The 21,845-nt window shown below is 41.8% G+C and overlaps 1 protein-coding gene across 1 annotated transcript; it reads right to left on the bottom strand.

The window, feature by feature from the left end:
* Nucleotides 1-17,572: 17,572 nt before the first annotated feature.
* Nucleotides 17,573-18,457, bottom strand: LOC116661981 (60S ribosomal protein L7a-like). The gene has a single exon (XM_032475045.1). It carries the CDS (start codon nt 18,426-18,428, stop codon nt 17,628-17,630), a length of 801 nt encoding a protein of 266 aa, XP_032330936.1. The 5' UTR covers nt 18,429-18,457; the 3' UTR covers nt 17,573-17,627.
* Between the last annotated feature and the right edge of the window lie 3,388 nt (nt 18,458-21,845).

The raw sequence follows: 21,845 nt of genomic DNA, 5'->3' as shown, positions 1-21,845 counted from the left end.
AAGTTTAAGGTGTACAGCATAATGATTTGACTTACATACACCTTGAAAATGATTACCACAAAGGTTTAGAGAACATCCATCATCTTATATAGACATAAATTTAAAGAAATAGAAAAGAAAATTTTTCTCCTTGTGATGAGAACTCATTCCTTTTCAGATCGTACAAATCTCTCTCCTTTTCCTTGTCCTTTTTGACCTTCACATTTTTTGCAGAGTACAGACTAGTATACTAGTGATGCTGTAGTATGTCCCTCAGTTTTGGATCTGCCTGGTGTTTCTTCACGATGAGATTCTCTGCTAGGAACGCTGCAGAAGTGAGGTCGTGCTTCCCCAGTGCATCGTATCAGGAAGGACATAACATTGGTTTGTCGCAATATTGGTGATGTTAAATTTGGTCCCTTTGTGAAAGGGGCATTTGCTAGATTTCTCCACTGTTAAGGTAGCTATTTTTTCCCGTGGTAATTAGTAAGCATGTGGGGAGATTCTTTGAGACTGTGTAAATACGTTCTTCATCCAACTTCTCACGAGATTTGGCATCTGCTGATGATTTTCTTACTCCACCATGCCTTCTGCATTTATTGGTTGGCTTTCTACCCTAAGGAAACACTTTCCCCTTTTCCCCCATTTATTCATATCAGTATAAATTCAAGGATTTTTATTATATTTATTTGTGCTGTAACCCATTATTGAATTCTTGTTTCTTTTAAATCTCAACTTATCCAAGATTTTGCCACTGGGGAACCCCTCCAAGCTGGGTTCTGTGTCCTTTTGATAGGTCCCCACTATTCTTTGATTACTTCCTTATGTCCTGGCACAACAAGACATTTCAGGATCGTCTTATGCTTTCTCTGACCTAGCCCTGGAATCAACCATTTCTCTAAGGAACCCCGATTCCTTTTAATAGAAAACAAGATATGGTTCTAGATACATTCATTCAAACCCTGATGTGTCAGTGTTTCTACGTACTCTCAGAGACTAGAGCTAAGAAATATAGACACGTCTGTGTATTCACACACAAACAGGCACATATGTGTAAACATATGTACATGTACACAGAAGGTTGCCATTTTAATTTCAGCCCCCAAAATGAAGCATTAGCTCAAATTTTGTTCTCTAACAAAATCAATGGAAGATGGCATTTTAAGGAGCAAGATATATGTCTCTTGGTGATTCTGAGATCACACCATGGTGATGAAGTTTTATACCTATGAGTTGACCTGGGAGTGAGCTTTAAAGCTTCGTTCTCCTTCATTGGTATTGAGCCATCAAAACACTCTCCCAAAGGAGGTAGGGTGATCAGAGGCTTTGAAAGACAGGGCAGTTGGCAGTGAATTACGATGGACCTTTTGCACCTAGGAAAGAGTTGTACGCAAGCCTGACAAATGGAGACCCTCTCTCAGAAATGGAAATGTTTTAGAAATAAGAAGTCTGTATTTATGTCAGAACAAAACTGCTGATGAGTTTAGGAAGCCGCCTGTTATTTCAGGCGAACCAGCCAGCCAGCCAGCCTCACTATGTAGAAGCGAGATCACATATCTTATGAGATTATTTTCCTACATGTTTATTGTTAGTTTCTTTGACTCCCTGAGGACAAGTGGTCACCATGTATTACTCAACCCTGTACCACGGTAGCGCTTACTAACTTGCAGTTGTTCAAGAAATGTCTGCTAATGATGTCTTCCTTTGGCTTCCTTGGAACATTTTACATGCCCTTAACTGGCACTCATAACTTTAAGGTGATAACTGTAAATTAATTTTCTTATAAAGCTTTAGTTTGGCTCATGGCAATATATCCAGCAAAAGGAATGATTGCTTACAACATCTTAGACAAAAAAAGGGCTGCCTCTGGAAAAAGAAATGCACTGAGTAAGATAAACATCAAGTTCTACACTCAAGACACATTCCCACTTAAAAATAGTCCGGGTGCAGAGGGAGGCTGTCATGTTACGGTAGGGAGAACGCCACAATGGAAGCCAATGTCATCTTCCCAGCAGCTCATAACTCCATACTCTTGAACAGGTTCCATAACCTCTGAGACTCAATTTCCTTTTCGGTAAAATGAGAGTCTTAATACCTGTCTTCTGTGGTTGAGTGTGTCTCTTCAAATTCGTATGTGGAAATCCTAATGCCCGATTCGATGGTATTAGGATGGAGGACCTTTGGGAGGTGATGAGGTTGTGAGGTGTAGAGCCCTCATGAATGAGCTTAGTGCCTTATAAAAGAAACCCCACAGAGATGCCCCGCCTCTTCCACCATGTGATGACACAGAGAAAGGGAGTCAGCTCTGAACTAGGATGAGAACTCTCATTGGAATGTGACCATGCTGGCGCCTCGATCTTCGACTTCCCAGCCTCCAGTACTGTGAGAAAGAAATCTCCATTGTTTATAAGCTACCCAGTCAGTCAGTGATGTTTTCGTACAGCAGCCTGACAGATGAAGACACTGATTTATAGATTAGTTATGGGAATTAAATAGGATAATGCATGCTGAAAGTACCACATGTCTCTTCTATGCCTTCCAGGTTCAGTTGGAAGGGATGCTGAGGGCTACGCAGGAAGGGGTCGGGGGAAGATTCTTGGGATGGGCTTGGCTATTGTCGAGGAAACTCTCTTGCTTATACAGATACCCCTAGAAGCCTTGTAGTCTGATTTTTTCATATTACAGGGTGTATTCATTTCCTAGGGCTGCCATTATAAAGTCTCACCAGTTAGGTGGCTTAGAGTAATAGAACTGTATTGTCTCACAGTAAATTCTGGAGGCCAGAAGTCCAAAATCAAGTGGCAGGGCCATGCTCCCTCTGAAGGCTCTAGGAAATAATCTCTTCCAAGTTTTTCTCCTAGCTTCTGGTCATCTCAGGCATTTCTTGGTATGTAAGTGGCTGTCTTTTCCCTATGTCTCTTCATGTTGTCTGTCTTCTGTCCATCTCTGTGTCCAAATTTCCCCTTTTTGTAAGGACACTAGTCATATTGGATCAGGACCCAACCTAATGACTTCTTTTTAATGTGACATTTGCAAGGACTTAATTTCCAAATAAGGTCACATTATGAGGTATTAAGACTTCAACATATCTTTACAGGGTTGGGGGGCACAATTCAATTCCTAACAGAGGGGGAATGGCAAAGTCAAGTCTGATCCAAGTGGCTGGATATCTAAGGCATCTGAAGGTCTAGTCTACAAAAGGAAGGGGGAAGGGAGGCACACACAGCAATAGGAAACTTTTTGTAGAGAAGATTCCTTCTGTCACATCCAATGTGGTGGATGAAAACAGTCACAAATTCTTTGATACTTCTCTCGCTGAGAGTGGAGGTGTTGATCCCTCTGCTAAATCTGGGCTGGACTGTGATTGCTTTGCTCAATAGAATAGGGCAGAAGTAATGCCCTGCCACTTCCAGAGCTTTTAAGAGGACTGGCAGTCTTTGTTTCCTTTTTCTTGAAGTCCTGAGCCATCATTTAGGAAATCTGACTACCTGAGGTTTCCATACTGTGAGGAAGCTCAAACTAGTCATATGGAGAGTCCATGTAAGAGGAGAGAGAGACGGAGACCCAGCCAGCCTGCAGCCGTTTCATCCCCCAGAGGTATAGGTCATCCAAGCTGAGGCTCCAGATTTTGCAAAGATCTTTTGAGAAGATTTTTTTTCTCTTCTGTTCCCTGTCTGGATTCCTGACCCAGCATGAGATATAATAATAAATTGGTCTTTCTTAAAAATTATTTATTTTCATTTGTTTTGTTTATTTCATTTTTTAATTTTTAATTTTTTATTAAAAATTTTTAACCTTTGAATTAATAAATTGTTTTAAGCCACTAATTTTGAAGTAGTCTGTTAAGCAGCAGTAATAACTAGAACAGTCAAGGACAGGATTTCAGAAGTGGAGCTACCCAATGGATGTGAAGGTGGGAGTAGAGGGACTGGATGTTGCTCTTGGAGGAAAGGGTCCTGGTAGTGAGAGCAGGTGGATGGGGTTTAAAATTGGTTCCAGTATCAGCGGAGACTCAGAAAGCACACCAGCAGAGGCCAGATCGTGTAGGCCAGGTCATCACATTGCAGAGTCAGGGGAAGTCTGCTGACTTGGGGAATGGAGTTGGGGTGACATGGACACTCGTAAGTTCCCCCCGACTGGCTAGAATGCTGACTGGTAGCAGAAACAAATTCCAGCCACTAGGGCCAAGCTTGATTCTCATTGGCCCACAGGCTGGGAGGCAAGTCTTCATTGCCCCAAAGCTGGAAGGGTACGTATGGGTGGGTGGATGGAAGGATGTCTGCTGGGGTGGGAAATGGAAGGGATTTTCTTGGGACAGGAGAGGGCTACAGACACTAACCCTGTACTGCAGGGAGAAGAGAAGGAAGGAGATGCTTACTGTCAGATCTAATGGTGTCCAGAACAGGCAGGCAGAGGAATGGTTCTCCAGCCGGTCATTCAGGCTCTCTCGAATCTGGCTCCCACCTGTCTTTCCTACACTCTTCTCCAGGGCAGGTCTTCATGCATGCTGCGTTCCCTATATATGACACTCACTTCCTTACTTTGATCCCTTCATTCAAAATGGAATATTTTTTTCCTGGCATCACATGTCTGGACTGTGGACACCAAGGGGCCCTTGAAATGATACACGAAGACCACCTCTGATCTCTCAGTGAGGAGGTAAGCACACGCTCTGATCAAATGAGGCATGTTATCTACATGCTGCCCAGCTATGAAAGTCTTGCCTCGTTCTTCCTTGTAGCCTGGGGACTTGCAAGCTGACCCCATTTCCCTTCTGAGACTGCCCAGTGTTATGACCCTCACAGCAACCCAGCATCAAATATGCCCTCAATGTTTCTTATTGAATTGGTGATTGGAAGTAACCTGATATTTATAAAGGCCCTGATATTATTTAAAATAGAAATACTTTAGAATGCAAGGAACTCAGCCATGACCGTACAGCTAGTGAAGGTAGTTCCAGAATCCAAACCCAGGGGATGGGGCTCTGAAACTCTACATCCTGTGAGAGCTTACTGTCTAACCAGAAAATACCTTACTCTGTGACCATAGGCGATTAGTTAAGCCAGTTAAAATCAACCATATCAATTATAAGCTATATCAATTAAACATGAATTTAATTGATTCGTCAACTCTGTGCAAGGTGGGTGAGAAGTCTCTGCCCTCAAAGATACTATTCTCTAATGTGCATGGAGAGTCCCTCGCTGAATGGCAGTTCTAATTTCTGGTGTGAAAAAGAAAAACTCTTCTGATTCAACCTGTTTTGCTCCAGCTGTTAACAACTTGTCAGTCACTGAAAATGGGCTATGACAGTGCTTCCCCTTTGGGTGCCCTCCATACTACCAGGTTGGAGATGCCTGGATGTCTTTGAATGGATAACTGATGGACCAAGCATGGTCATTCAGACGGGTATTTGGCAGATATTTTCCTGATGATGAACAGAGTGAGCCTGTTATTTTAAAGAAAGCGACTGATAGTATTTTTTGCCAAAGCTAAAATCCAGCTTTCAAAGGAATTAAATTTCAAATTAAAAGTTTGGAAAGCCTATATCCATCACCGTGAGTCTTAGCTTCTCAATATTTGAAGACATTTTCTGATGAGATTGGTGTTGATAGTAATAAGTATGGTTTTTAAAATTTTTCCATAAAGAAAGGTGTCAACACTTAGAAGACTGGAAAAACTTGGTGAGCCAATATTTTCCAAATGACCAATTCATAGATTTATGAAATCATGCATGCGTAAAATATGTATTCTAAGTACAAGACAGACCGATGAATTTTAATGTAATGGAGAATGAAAAGCTCACTGATATGGTCTCCAATTCCATGTTGCAGCTAACCTTTAAGGAACTACAAGTTGTTGCATTTCGGTCTAGTATCAAAAAGGAAGATCCACAATTATCTAAAATGGTTATTAAAATACTCCCTCCCTTTTCCAACTACATGTCTGTGTGAGCTGGATTTTTTTCATATGCATACTTCTATCAAAATAACAAATTTCAACAGCTAGACTGCAGACGCAGATAGGAGAAGCCAGCTGTCTTCTATTAAGCCAGACAGTAAAGAGATTTGAAAATGTAAAATAATGCTACCTGTCTCACTAATTTTCTTGCTTTAGAAAAAAAATCGTTATTTTTCATAAAGACAGTTTACTTATGTGAAATTGTAAAAAGTTTATTATTATTATTTCAAAATGATTTTTAAATACATATTTTAAAAATTTCTCAGTTTTAATTTTTAATATGGCAATTATCAGTAAATCTAACCCACATAAATCAAGCTTATTGGAGCCCTAAATAATTTTTGAGAGTGTAAGGAAATTCTGGGCTCCAAAAATTTGAGAACTGTTGGCATAGGTGACACGGAGCAGAGGTTCCCAAAGTTAAGTGAGGGAACTCTTAAATCAGGATCGCCTGGGTAGCTTGCTATAAAATGCATATTCCTGTGTCTCGTCCCAGATTGACTCACGTTTCTTAAAGGGCCTGCCTGTATTTATTTGCATATATTGAAATTTCCAAACAAAAACAAAGCTTGAGTTGAATAAAGTTAAGGTAGTCCCTTGCAAGTGTGGCCAGTTTTTCCAAGATTCTAGACGAGCAAATGGAACACAAAATCTGGTCTACCAGAGATCGAAACCTCAAGAATGATGGCCACACTTGTCCAAAATCAGTGATGAGAGTTCTTTAGACAGTCTTCCCTGCGGAAATAACTTAGATATGGAAAGAAGTTGACCCATGGCGGTGGATTGCATTCGACCCATCTTCTCTAGCTTGTTGTGGAACAGAATAGGTATTCTCAAGGCTTTTCCTTCTTTCTGTTTCAGTGCCAAAACCAACCGCTGTGGTGGCCATTTGAGATGAGGCAGGGGTGGGGGTGGTGCTTTTCTGAAAAGCCAAATCTAGTAACACCAAACCAAAGTACTCTGGCCACGTGCAGAAACATGTGTGGGAATATGCACTCGCATTCATGTGCATATGAGTGTTGGAAATTTCAGTCTTCAACTGGGAAACAGGTCTTCCTGTAGTCTGCTTCCTGGATAAAACCCCATCTCTTTCTCTGTGATCTCTCAAAACAGGCACCTCTGCAGGCCCTTTTAGTTGGAGGAGCTAAGCAAAGGCATGACATAGAAGCTTGGATCTGGAAGTGTGGTTTTGGTCCGTGGCACTAGGACATATTTACAAAGTCAAGCTGCTGACGTGTGAGTCTGTAACACTCAATTCACTTGTCATTATCTTTTGTCTTCTTGATGGGGTCGTGTGTTTGTCCCCTATTCCTTCCTCAACCCTGCATTCCTGTCCCTGCCAGCCACATCTCAGGTTGGTTTCATTCGGATCAATTTCTCTCCTCTCAGATTTCTCCTGAGTTCTGCACAGCACAAAACATAAGAGGTTTTGTTGTTTTTATATTTTTTTTCCATTAAGCAAAAGAGTTGGCTCGCAACTCACTTAATGTGTTATAGGAGTAAGAAACGCAGGCATGGAACATTGATTTGGGCAAAGAAGTAAAAGAAACAGTATCCAGGAAAATAAATCCGTAGTGGCCAAAAATACTGGGAGGATGAATTAGACTTGTGTAAGCTTAGAAAGCAGGTCCGGGTAACAGGCTGCACTGGGGGGTTATTATCATACTGCCTGTTTTCTCCCTTAGTACATCATCCCCTCTGTACTAGCCAGGTTGCTGGCCAGAGAAAGATATGCTCTGATTGCTCATGGCCCCTCCTGCCTTCCCACCCCTTTTTATCCCTCTTCTGAGAGGTCCTGTGTGGCCACCCCCCACTTCAGAACTGCTCCTGAGCAACAGAACATCTTTCCTTCTTCCCTCCAGATTAAACCTTTATTTAAAGACAGACTGCTCTGGGCTGGATATTTGGTATGTTTTATTCCATTTGATTCTCACCACAATCCCAGGAGGTAGCAATTATCAGCCCCTTTTCACAAATAAGGAAAAGTGACTGTCAGAGAACCGATTTCCTTGAGGTTCCAACAGCTAGTGAGTATCAGAGCAAAGCATTCTGGGTGGTCCTTCCGCTGGACAACCCTATCCCCACCCACCTCCACCACCTCCCCTTTCCTCCATTCCCTGAATGGATGCAATGAGCTGGCATAACCCAAGCAGCTAGTGAATGATGAGTGCTCAATGTGTTCCCCAACAAGGGTGACTTTGCATCTTAAGGAAAAGGTTTGAGAGCTTGAAAAGAGTCTGCTGGACTTCCGGTGTGGTGGCATAAGGTAGGGGACAGGATTGGGGGTCAGAAGGAACCTCCCTTGGAACCTAAAATTGTACTATGTAGAGGAGGGTCCCAATTTGGCAATCCTTGGGTCATGTCTGGCAAACAGAAATATTTTGTTCGACCAACATGGTCGTTTTAAATACTTGAATAGTTGCCAACATTTGAAAACAAAGAGCTTCCACATAAAAAGCTAGATTTGTAGCTTCTCTTGAAAAAATTGGAGAATCTAACATCACTGTACCTATATTCTTAAGGTAACAACAATTGGCTGGAGCTGCTCTCTGAAGGGACCCGAGCTCTCGTTTCATCACAAACCGTACAGATCTCCCAGTCTATTTCACTTATTTCTAGGCTGCTGTAGGCATCCGAGTTTGACGCCTCTGAAGTAGATGAAGGTCTCTTCTGTCAATGGCAGAGCGGGGAGGTGGATACCATCCCTGAAGGTTGAGGCTGTAAAGAGACCTGGAGTCTGAGGTTCTGTTTCTTCTTTCTTCCATTTTTCCTTCAAGAAAGGAGGCAATGAGTACATCAACCCCCATATCATAAGACTGGGAAACTTTTGAGAAAAATAAGGCCTGCCTGAAAATAAAAAGTGTCCCAGTCTTGTGGGGAGGGCTCTCCAGTCTGATGAGGCAGTGTTCTCATTAAGAGTCAGATCTCTACCTCAGTCATAATTAAGGTGATCAGAGCCAAGGAGAGCTGGCAGCCAGCTGCATCTACCACCATAATTTAGCTAAAAGGGATTAAAAAGTATCCACAAAAATGGCAATTGGCTCATGAAACTCACAGGACCTTACCCACCTTTATAAGAATCCCCCTTCCTCTAACCTGGACCTCCCAATGCCCACTCCTGGGGAAACTGACTTAACTAATCATGATGAATTTCCAATCAGGGAGGCCACATACGACAAGCCGTCAAAATTCACGTTATATTGTAATCATCAAAATTATACTCATAGCTACAATTCATTGGACTTTTACTTTATAACCAGGCACTGTACTAAGCTCTTCTAATGCCATATCTCATTTAATCCTTACAATGATCTTAGAATTGGTTGTCATTATTATTCCCTTTCTACAGATGAAGAAACTGAGACTGAAGAGGGTAAGTAATTTGCCAAAAGTCACATAGCTAAAAAGTCCTGGAGTCACAATTCTGGACCAGATATCAGGGATGGTATCCCTCCCATGGGCACAGACGATCTTCGTCTATAATCTATTAATTTTGGAAATCTTTAATTAAAAATCCACAGTAACTAGAAAAGACATGAAGCCATGCTAATTCTGTCTACTTCCTTTTGGTGGCCAGTGCATAAGGCTTCTGCTCTATGTTTTCCTTTGCACATGGTTGATCATAGAGCCACTAGATCCCTAATCATATGTTAGAAATTTCATTGCAGAGTTTTTTCTTTTTTCTTTTTTGTAGGAGGTAGGTAATTAAGTTTATTTATTTAGTTAGTTTTTTGATGGAGGCACTGGGGATTGAACCCTGGACCTCGTGGACGCTAAGCATGCGCTCTACCGCTTGAGCTACACCCTCCTCGCTCATTGTGGATTTTTGACTGAAGATCTCAAACGCTGTTCCCCTTCTTCTGCTTATTACCATGTGTGCTCAATTTGCTCAGCGCTCGCTCTCAGTGATCCAAGACCTCAACCCACTGCAAGTACATTTCATTTGACACGCACCACATTAGGAAACCTTGTGGGTCAAAGTTTGATATGTGCTGGAAATTTAGTAGTGAGTGGGAAAAGTTGAGCAGATCTGTTGAAGTTCAGACAGTACTGATGATTTATCCTCTAAGTGGAGACAACTTAAACTTTACATACATGGCAATGTGGTGCTTGCATGTGTCTGGGTAATTTTATGTCTCATAGCAGCATAAATACAGCCATTATTCTAACAGCCATCATTCTTCTGTTTTACTTAGGACTTCAGGAGAGGGAGGTGCTCCATTCCCTTGCTCTCAGAAAGTTATCATTATTTTTTTCCTAAAAGAAAAATGTGATGTGTGCTGAGTTTCGTCTAGGTGGTAGCAAAAAACAAAGGTGCAAATGTAAGATTTAAAAAAAAATTTTTGACATTGAGTGGGCGGCTCTTAAATGTCAGAGAAATCAACTCAACTCAATTAGATGTTTGGCTGGAAAACATCAAGATACATTAACACTGCTTAGGCTGGCTTCTTATACTCTGAAACAACGTGGCACAAAAAGTCTATTCAAAAGCATTGGTGATAGGAAAATTGCTACCCAAAGCAGGGCTGGGTAGGGTGGGTATGGGGGATGGAGAAAGAGAACCTTTTTGTAAATGGGCGAGAAGTTAAAAGGGAAGTAGTGATAAAATCAAGGCAGCACTTTTCTGTATCAAAGCACAGACTGCACCTCTGAATTCCAAAGTGGGTGCTCTGAGTGGGTGGCCGCCATCAGTCATTACTGAGACCGACAGGCATGAGGGGAGCACAAACAGTGCCAGGAGGGTCAGGGTCCAGAGTGAGCTAAGGCACGTGGAAAACATAATGAGCACAAAAAGGACCCAGCCACTCATGCACAAAACAAGAAGTACAGGGAAGGGGGCTGCTCACACAGGGTAAAAGCAAATGCCTCAACTTGTTTCCCCTTCCCATTCGAGAAGTATCTTCAGCTTCCAAAATATGTAATTGACAATATGTTGAGGGACAAAAGCACAAGAGAGTTAGAGAGATTTTTCAGAGCTCTTACTCAATAAAATGAATTTAAATGATACTCCAGGCTCTGAAAGAGGACTTTTGGAAAGTGTGAGAGACTCCTGAGTCAGAGACTTGCAGTGGGGTATACCTTTAGCATCAACACTTACAGAAGAACAGCAAGGGAAGCGAGACTGGACAGAGGAGGGATTGAACTGCAATTAAATTACAACAAAGATCTGGGTTGACCCCAAGATGGGCTCTGGAGTTGGGAGGGAGGGCCTTACCTTGAGGCAACAGAGGCCTTTGTAAACTCATTTCCATCAGGCGATGAATGGAGGCTTATCCCCTATCCCCACCGCAGGATTGGGATGTGACTTTAAGAGAGATGGCTCTCTGTAGCATTGGGCAATACCTAGAGGGAGACTCAGTTGTAAGTTGTCAATGGCCCAGACTCCCAGCAGCTGAGGAAATGAACTCCTTAGTCTTGAAAGGGGTATCTGGCTGTGCACTACCGGAGTATCCCAACTTACAAAAGGAAGAGAAACTTAGATTCCAGAAACAATATGCCAGTGAACTTGATATTACACCTCAGTCAAATTATTATTAAATAGATGGTCTTGGAGCCTTTAGAAAAAGACATGGTGACCACTAAGAACCTAGGTGGGGTCATTGGGAGCAAGCCACACCACTGTTAGACACATGAATTTGTGTCCATCATGGTGACAGTCTTCCAGACTTTACTGAACTTTGCCTCCTTCAGCACTTTAAGTCAAATACTTGGCTTGATACATATAAGACACATTTATCAAACCTGTGTATGGCCCGGAGTTTGAAGGATAGCCAAAACCAACAAACAAATTAAAAGTAAAAGATTTTTGGAAACCTGATCCAAAAAAAATCAACCAAATGAAATATAATAGAGATAAATTTAAAGTAATCCATTGAGATCTGAAAAATGCAAGAATGATTAGGTATGACTGAACAGCAGCTCATAAAGAAAGACCTAGATGGATTGGTTGGTTTGAATATTATTTAAATCAGCAGTGTGACATGATTGTCAAGAAGGCTAATTCATTATTGGGATTCATGAAGAGAAACAGGTGTCCAGAGCAACTGAAATAAATTCCAATTTATCAGAGGCTCTACTGAGACAGGAAGGTAGCAGGGCACAGCCATTCAAGGAATGATACAGCAATTAACATCAAAATGGTGGAAGATTCAACCCCCAGTAGGCCTTGAGGCTCAAGACGGTGGGAGATTTGACTTCTAGTAGACCTTGAGCTTCATTTTACGCCCATTGTAATATATTAACATGGTAAATAACATGCCTACAGGCACCATGGCGGTCCCAAGGCTAGCCACAAAAGGACAAAGAGAGGGAAATGACCAGCTTCCTGGGAATCCCAGCCCCTTCCCTAGGCTACTTAGACTGGTCCTTCCACTTATTAGCATATGAAGCCACCAAGCCCATAAAAACTGGCAACATGTGCTCCTCTGTGTCTCGTGGCTGCCACCTCTCTCTCTCTCCCTTTTCGGAGACGGCCCGCATTCTGTCTATGAAGTGTGTACCTACTTTTACTCTAATCTGAGCACCCAACCCCCACACCTCATGGCTTTTCTCTTGCCTTTCATGCATCTCTCTAAATAAATCTACCTTTACTCAACTGTGGCTCGCTCTTGAATTCCTTCCTGCATGAAGCCAAGGACCCACACTTGGCGGGGCATGTCCCCAGGGCTCAACCAAAGCCTGGGACATGGCCTTCCTCATGCCCCACATCCGTTTTTCCTGCATCACTATCAGAGAGAGAGAGAGAGAGAGAGAGAGAGAGAGAGAGAGCTCTATGAGAAATTAAATATGTGAGGTTTTTCTCTTCTTTAGAGAGAGAACTTATCAAATCATTGCAGTGTATGCAGAAGCAAGAAACCTGCCTCAGAATGAGTGGGGACTTTGGCATGACCTTTCTTATCATGGTAGAATTGAGTACCTCAGAAGGGATAGTAAATTTTAAGGGGGCCCCTATGATCCTCACCTGCAAGAATTCATACCTTTCTATAATCTTCTTCCCCTTGAATGTAGGCAGGACCTATGGCTTGCCTCTAACTGATAGAATGTGGCAAAGGGTGTTGAGATGTAACTTCCATGATTATATTGGGTTATATAAAATTCCATCTTGCTAGTAGATTCATCCTCCTTCTCCAGTGGTGACTTTGGACAAGCAAGTTGCCCCCTTTTTTAGGGAGGCCTAGAGAGAGGGCCACATGGCAAGGAACTGTGGGAAGCCTCTAAGAGCTAAGGGAAGCCTCTAGCTGACAGCTGGCAAGAACTGAAGCCTTCAGTTCTATAACCAGAAGGGATCGAATTCCACCAACAACCGGAGTGAGCCTGAAAGTGGATCCATCCCCAGTCGAGCCTCCAGATAAGACCTGAGCTCTGGCCAGAAGCTTGATTGCAGCCTGGTAGAGGACCCAGCCAAATCATGCTCCGACTCCTAACCCACAGGAACTGTATGTTATTTTAAGCTGCTGAGTTTGTAGTAATTTGTTACTCAGCCATAGATAACTGCTACAGGACAGAGAGCCAAGTAAGAAGGAGCCCCTACCAACCTGTGAGAGAAAAAAAGTCACTTCTGGGGAAAGGGGTGGTTTTTAGGGAGGAAAGAGATGGGGGTAGGGTCGTTCTGTGTCTGTGATGTGACAAATGCCTGATCACTTACAGGACCATCTTTGACCCAATCACTGTGGACACAGAAGGTGGCACTCTGATGGATTAGGCATGAATCATGTGACCACCCTGAATGTGGAGTCTCGGGGGCAAGTACCAGACTATGTTGATGCCTTTTGCCTCAGTCCACCTCTAGACAGCTTTTCAACCTTAAGTTCTTGTGGGATTGAGGAAACTGCCCATTAGCACACCCTTTATTGACTTTCCTCCCTTCCTTCACTCTCTTACTTGTGCTTCTGTGATCACCTCCCAAATTAACCACTAGCAACCAAGTCTTTGTTTTATAGTCTGTTTTTGGAGAAGCCTGAGGGTCAGTGGTGTTTCCAAGTAAAAACAGAGGAAATGTATTCAGAGCAAGACTAAATACCAGATTTCACTGCAAGAAAGTTGATTTCAAGAGTTTTGCTAACTTCATTATTCTTCTTCCACAGGGAATATTGGCATCAGTATCCTCTACTTCTAACTTTAGCCATTCCTCTTACTGTACAAGGCTGCTGGCAACTGGAGAGACCAAGTTGGAGTGTGGGATAGATTGGAGAAAGCTCATTCTTTCCTGCCCCCTCAAAAAAATCCCATCAAAATATGGGTTTAGTCTACAGTGACTTAATGGTTGTCAGCTCTTTATCCCTAAAGGTAAATTTTACAAACTGGTAGCTCTCTGTAATTGAGGGAAAATTGAACAAAGCATGAAGAAAATCATTTTGTATACATACAGAGTATCTTATTTTGATACCAGTAACAATATTCAGACAATATATTCATGTTTCATTGCTTTGTAAAGTAGTCCAGGGAGATCTAGAACTCAATACTCTGAAACTTATATTGTTCATCTCTAAGCGTGTCATGACAGATAATATCCATTCTTGCCTTCTTAATTACCAGAACCCTGTATTAATGGACACAACAAAGTGTCTGGCTGAAAACTATTATCTCTTACAGATAGGGGCAGCCAATGTGATGTAAGTAGAACTCTTGTCTGATACTCCGTGGAAGGGTCCTTAGAGGGTGCTGATTTAATTGGGAAATATGCTCCCCACCCCACCCCTGCCCTTTTCCCTTTCTTCCTTTTTGATGCCATAGATTGTTGGAGCTCTAGAGCCATCTTGGATGATGAAACAGTCTTGAAAACGGAAGGCATGTGCTAGGATGGAGGAACAGAGACAGCAAAGGGACCGCAGTCTCTGACATCTGTAGATCCGCCATTTCAGCTCTAGACAGCTTATCATCACAGTTATTTTATGTGGAAAATAAATTTTTAGTGTGCATAAGACACTGTTATATGGCTTTTATGTTGCATTCAGTCAAACCTAATCCTAGCTGATACACATACCCACACATAAAATCAGAAAGCACATTGAAAGGCTTACTCAAAATTATCTAGGAGGGAGATGGTTAATTACTATGAGCAATGTGTATGCTTGTGTAATGTGAGTATAGTTCCATAGTAAAAATAGTTATGGTTTGCATAAATGCATCCACAAATATGGCCATAGTTTAATAACACTGGTGTTTGGGACTATGGTAGAATTCAACAAGAGAAAATTCAGAATGGGAAACTCTTAAGGACTGTTTGTGTGCCCCCCTCAATTCATATATTGAAGCCTTATCTCCCCCCCTTAATGTGATGGGATTAGGAGATAGGTAGTAGGAGGGGGATAATTAGGTTTAGATAGGGTCATAAGGGTGGGGTCCTCATGATGGGATTCGTGCCTTTATAAGAAGAAACCAGTGAGCTAGTTCTCTCCCTCTCCGCCATGGGAGAATACAGCAAGAAAGCAGCCATTAGCAAGCCAGGAAGGGACTCTCCCAGGTACTGAATCTGCCAGCACATTTATCTTGGATTTCCCAGCCTCCAGAACTGTGAGAAGATAAATGTCTGCTGTTTAAGCCACCCAGTCCGTGGTATTTCATCATAGCAACCTGAGTCATAAGACAAAAATACGTGAGTTTTCAATTTTTTACCCCCCTTGAGTATCTTAGACTCATAGCTATTCTATGGCTTGAAGGAAACTTATTAAGCATTTGCTTTAATTCACTTACTTAAGAAATAAGGAAACCAAAGTTGTCCCCTATGGTCAGTCTGTCACCAAGTTGTTCAGATCTTTCTTTGAAATATGATAGATTTATCTCCTTTTCTTTATGCCTACTCCTAACATATCAAAACAGCTCTCACCACTTCACTTCCTGAACTTCAATCACTGCCTCACTGGATCTCCCTGTCTATAGTCTCCCCTTCCTTCAGTTAATTCTACGCAACTCTACTGTGAGAACAATCCTCACAAAACCCTATTTTTAGAGCACTTCCAATGGTCCCCCAATGGTCTAGCCCATCAACTATAGTCAGTCATACTTTTCCCTAGTTCTAAATTTGACCCGTTCATGTTTGTGCCCAGAGGAGGCATTTACATCAATCTTTACTACCTCAGTAGGCTCATTCATTAGCCTCAGTGATGGACCCAGCAGATTTCACTGCCTTTTGTATGTGCAGGCATTATTTTGATTTGCTGGTGCCAAACTTCTAGCTAGTTCTAAAAGAGGATCACAGTTGTTGGGAAGCTTTGTTTAATGGAGGATTGGGTACTTCAGCTGGCTTTGGGTGACTGGGACCAGGTGGTGGACAAGCAGGAGCAGGTTGAGGCAGGAAGAAAAGGCGAAGAACACTGGCAATGTATGCATGGATGGCCAGTTCCAGGGGAATATGGGATTCATTACACTTGCCTTTGATCACGCTTTGTCTACCAGGTGCTTTTTCCTCCTCTCTGCCAATTCAAATTCTCTGAGATCCACCAAGATGAAAGAAAGTCAAGTCCCATGCCTCTCTCCAGGAAGACTGCTTCAGTTACCTAGCTCTTCTATTTCTTTCCTTTTCACATCATCTTTTGACAGTTGGAGCCTTTGGACTTGGGATACCTTCCAGTTTTCATTTTATTACATAGACTTGTTTGGTAGTATTATTGTTTGAGATATGCAAGGCCCATCTCACCCAAATAATGTTTAAGTTTCTGAGGACTGGTAGTGTATTGTTATACACACACACACATATATATATAGTCACAAGGGGGCTTAGCATATAGAAAGTGCCAAAGAGACTGATGGAAATTATCTGAATGTAGACAAGGTATATTTAACTTACACAAATATATACAGGTAAGAAAAGTCTCTTCAACATAACAAATATTCTCTTCAATATAATAAGAGGAAATTTGACATGTGAAATACTTTATTAATAAAATTGAACATTCTGTAGCTATTGAAAATATAAGCACCCAAATTCTTTAGCTAGGCAGAAATGATAGTCAACATTTTTTTTCACTGATAGATTGGCAAGGACTTAGGGACACTGGTCACACAAGACTTCTCTTTCATGAAAATTTACTGTAAATACATGAGCAGAGCCACTTCAATCTGATGGTTAATCAGAACATGAAAATAGCCTTGTTATGTAATTTTGACAGTTCAGTGGTACTCATTAGAATGAGATTCTTCCCATAATACTCCATTTTATAACATCGACAATAGCACATCTTCTTTGCATTATTTCATACAGCATCTGTGAAAGCATATTCCATGGACTGATGTTAATGGGTCTTACATTTAAAAAAAAAAAAAGAGGTTCCTTAGTCAAACAAGTTTGAGAAAGTCAAACAGATATTTCAGTGTCTTTTACATATTAAGTGTGCATTTCAATTCTCCAAAAAAGAAATATGTTATGCAATGTTTCCCAAGATACTTCAAACCATAGATATGGGGGGAGCAGAGCTTCCGAGGAACAAATATGGGGAAGCACGAATTGATAGATTGCATAGTGGCTGCACAATAAAATGAGCGGAGTTCTCCGCTTGGAGTCATACTACCTGGATTTGTGCTCCATATCCCTTACTTCCTTTCTTACTTACTGTATAATCCCAAACGCTTCACTTACTTTTCTGAGTCTCATTCTCCTCACCTATGAAAAGGGAGTGTGGTACTTTTTTTTTTTTTCTTCTGGCTGAAGAATTTTTATTCCTTTTATGTACAGAAAACTTGGTAGGGTACACCTAGCCCAGTTTGGTGGCCAGTTCTTTGGCCTTTGCCTTTTCCAGCTTGGCAATGCGAGCCACTGATTTTGGACCCAGGACGTTGCCTCCCCAGTGACGGCGGATCTCGTCATATCTGTCGTTGTAATTGGTCCTGATGGCTTCCACCAGCTTGGCCAGGGCTCCTTTGTCTTCCGAGTTCACCTGCGTGAAGGCAACGGTGGTGCAGGTCTTCCTGTGGACCAGGCGCCCCAGCCTGGCCTTCCCCTTGATGATGCAGTACGGAACCCCCATCTTCCGACACAGGGCAGGCAGGAAGACAACCAGCTCAATGGGGTCCACGTCATGTGCGATCACCACCAGCTGAGCCTTCTTGTTCTCCACCAAGGTGGTGACAGTATTAACCCCTGCTCGAAGGATGGGTGGCCTCTTGGTGGGGACATCCCCTTTGCCAGCAGCTTTCTTCTCAGCTCGGGCCAGCAACCTCTGTTTCTTCTCTTGTTTCGTCTCTGGTCTGTACTTGTGGGCCAGCTTTAGCAGCTGAGTAGCTGTCTGGCGGTCCAGGGCCTGAGTGAACTGGTTGATCGCGGGAGGCACTTTGAGCCGCTTATAGAGGATAGCCCTTTGCCGCTGCAGCCGGATGTAGCGGGGCCATTTGACAAAGCGAGTGAGGTCCCTTTTGGGCTGGATGTCCTGTCCAATGCCAAAATTCTTGGGCCTTTTCTCAAACAGGGGGTTTACCACCTTCTTGGCCTCCTGCTTCTTCCCGACAGCGGGGGCGGGGGCCACCTTCTTCCCCTTCGCCTTCTTTCCCTTCGGCATCTTGAACGGCGGGCGGAGAGAGAGCGGGAGTGTGGTACTTTGTTTCCACAATAGCCACTATAAATTGTTTCCTTCCTTGTATGCATCAGCTATTCTTCCATGAAGAGGTGTAATCTCCACGCCCTGGAATCTGGGATGGTTCTGTGACTCACTTTTGGCTAATAGAATATGGTGGAAATGTACACTGGGTGACTTCCAAGCCTAGGTCATAAGAAGCCTTGCTACTTTCACCTGGTCTCTTGGAACACTCACGCTGGCTGATGTGTAAAAAAAGTCTAACTAGCCTGAGATCACTGTGGTGTTGGGTCTGCATGGAGAGAGAGCACGAGAGAGATACCTTGACAAATCCAGGGGTTCCCACTATCCAAAAACAGGCCCCAGACATAGAAGTGATGAAGTCACCTTAGACATTCCAGCTCCAGCAAATGCCGTGTGGAAAAGAATCAAGGAAACTAACCAACAGCTAGAGCCATGTTCCCAGACTTATGGCCCCAGAAGAGCCACAGCAGCCTTCTCCAGCCTTTCAGTCTGCTCTAGCTAAGACCTTAGTTATGGTGGAGCATAGATGAGTTAGCCCCAGTATACCCTGTGTGAATTCCCGACCCACAAATTTGTCAGACTAATCCAATTGTTGTTTTGCAACATTAATTAGAGTAATTGGTTATACAGCAATGGTAACCGGACGGGTTCAGTTAGTTAAAGATACTTGGGATAAAATGTGTGCTCCATTAACATGGACTTCTTTCCTTTTTCCCTCAAAGACCTCTCTCATGTGGCATACATGCCCAAGATTGCTTCTATTCTAATGTAGATCCTAACGTGGAAAGAAAATAGAGGTGATGGCAAAAAAATCAAGACTCCAAATATTTAAAACACTGAAAATATGTCTATTTGTGGGTTGAATATCTGGGTGAAGGAAGGTCTATTTTAAGAATGATCAACGCTCAGTCATTCTAAATAAGGACTGCTCATTGTCCTCGTCTACTTCCTGTATATTTGTAGTGATTTCAGAATACATCTGCAAATCTTTCGACTCGCACCTTGAGAGATTGGGTCTATGTCCCCTTCCCTTGAAAATGGCTGGGATTTTGTGACTGGTTTGATACAGAGGATGGCGAAATTAATGTTATATGACTTTCAAGCTAGGTCATAAAAGGCAATCGTGGCTTTATAAGCTGGAATATTTGCAACCAGCAATTTTGACCTTATGAGCTGGAATACTTGCTCTTGAAGCTTTCAGCAACCATTAAGCAGTCTGATAGTTCCGAAGAAGCCCAAACTAGCCCATGTGGAGAGATTACATGGAAAGGCCCAGAGACTCCATGAAGAAAGGGAGATGCTTGAGCAGCCCTCGGTTCAAACCCTGCCATTCTAACCCCTGTCTGACTGCAATCTCATGAAAGATCCAGGGCCAGAACCACCCAGACTAGCTCTTCCCTAAATTCCTGGTGCGCAGAAACCATAAGCGGTAATAAAATAATTGTTCTTCTAAGCCACCGCTTTTGTGGTGATGTAGGGTGATAGCTAATTGAAACTCTATTTGTTCAAATATATGAGTAAAGTATTAGACTGTGTTAGGTTAGGATCACCAGGCAGTGCCCTTTTTTTTTTTTTTTTTTTTTTTTGGTGTGATTCTATTAAATGGGGGGCTTTTAATTTTTAATCTTTCAAATATCTGTGGACTTAAAGGATAAATGTACTTAGAATGCTTCTACTTGTTAAGCTAACTACAGTTGCAAAAACAGTTCCTACTGATGACATAAAAAGTTAAAGTGCATAATTTCGATTTCAATTTTCTTTCTTTTTAAATTTTATTTTTTTATTGAAATGTAGTTGATTTACAATGTTAGTTTCAGGTGTACAGCTAAGCAATTCAGTTATACGTATATATTTTTCAGATTCTTTTTCATTATAGGTTATTATAAGAGATTGAATATAGTTCTCTGTGCTATACAGTAGGTCCTGTTGTTTATCTATTTTGTATATAGTAATGTGTATCTGTTAATCCCAAACTCCCATTTTATCTCTGCTCGCCTTTTCCCTTTGGTCTATTTCAATTTTCAAACAGTCAATCATTATTATATTTTCCTGTGGGTGCATCCTTCCCCTGGGTATTAAGACTTTTAGGAGAGCAGAGTCCAGAGTTGGTGGAAACAAGAAAAAAAAATACTTGAAGATGGTGCTACTCACACTTCTTTGATTCTTATCCAGGAGAAGATGAATAAAAATTCTATTTTTACCCCTCTCTGTGCCATCTATTATGTTTACTCTGTATGGCTAGTCAGAAGTGAATATCTCAAGGGGAGGGTATAGCTCAAGTGGTAGAGTGCATGCTTAGCGTGCATGAGGTCCTGGGTTCAATCCCCCGTACCTCCTCTAAAAATAAATAAAGCTAATAACCTCTCCAACCCTGCCAAAAAATTAAAAAAAAAGTAATACAATAAAAAAGTAAATTGAAAATAAAAAAAGAAGTGAATACCTTGGAGTGGAAGAAATTTCAAGGGAAGTTGGACAAGCACTTAAAGGCCAATCTAACACAGGTCCCACCTCATACTATCACAGTGAAATCTGCATAGTTTCCCTGTTACACTAACCACAAGTTAATTTTGCATGAGCCTCAAATCCACAACCTTTCAAAAGCCCAGTTTTCCAATTGCTCCCGAGCTTGACTTCCAAATGTTTCTGTCTGCTCTCCACATGGTTGTAAGTGAAAAGACTGGTCAGCTTCTTCACCTGTTTTCACATCAAATCATCTCACAACTAAGATTACTGAGAGCGAGTTCAGCCGCTTTGCTGTAGATCTTTAAGGCCATGGAGAGTTGTTAAATCATGGAGTAAAGGGCCTCCTTTCACTCTGTTGGCTCTCACCTTTTTTCTCCTTGTGTCTCATCGTCTACTTCCCTTTTCACATCTTGGTTTCTTACAATTCTCATCCAAGAACTCTTTTGGATTTTAATTTTTGAAAAGTATATTTAAATAACTAACTGAGCTAAAGTGGCATTTAGAGAGAAATATATATATAGCCTTAAATGCTTAACCTAAAAAAGAAGAAAAAAACAATTAAAGGGATAAGTACTCAACTTAAGAGAAGGTTTATAAAACCAAGAGTGCATTCTTTGAAAAGACTAAGGTATCTACAAATTTATGGGAGGATTGAACAAGGAAAAAAGAAACCAGAGACACAATGATACTAAGGATGACAAATGATACAGATATTACAAAGATTGTGGTATTGTTATAAAGAACTTTGTCATTGTAGAATAGATAAACAAGAGTATACTGTATAGCACAGGGAAATATATACAAGATCTTGTGGTAGCTCACAGCGAAAAAAATGTGACAATGGATATATGTATGTTCATGTATAACTGAAAAATTGTGCTCTACACTGGAATTTGACACAACATTGTAAAATGA

The sequence above is a fragment of the Camelus ferus genome, chromosome X (assembly GCF_009834535.1).
Source record: "Camelus ferus isolate YT-003-E chromosome X, BCGSAC_Cfer_1.0, whole genome shotgun sequence".
NCBI classification, from domain to species: Eukaryota; Metazoa; Chordata; class Mammalia; order Artiodactyla; family Camelidae; genus Camelus; species Camelus ferus.
The sequence above is the reverse complement of the archived record's forward strand: the minus strand, read 5'-3'. Positions and strand labels throughout refer to the sequence as shown.

Excerpts from the sequence above, each read along its gene's own strand:
- LOC116661981 (XM_032475045.1), bottom strand. The coding sequence starts at position 18,428 with ATGCCGAAGGGAAAGAAGGCGAAGGGGAAGAAGGTGGCCCCCGCCCCC.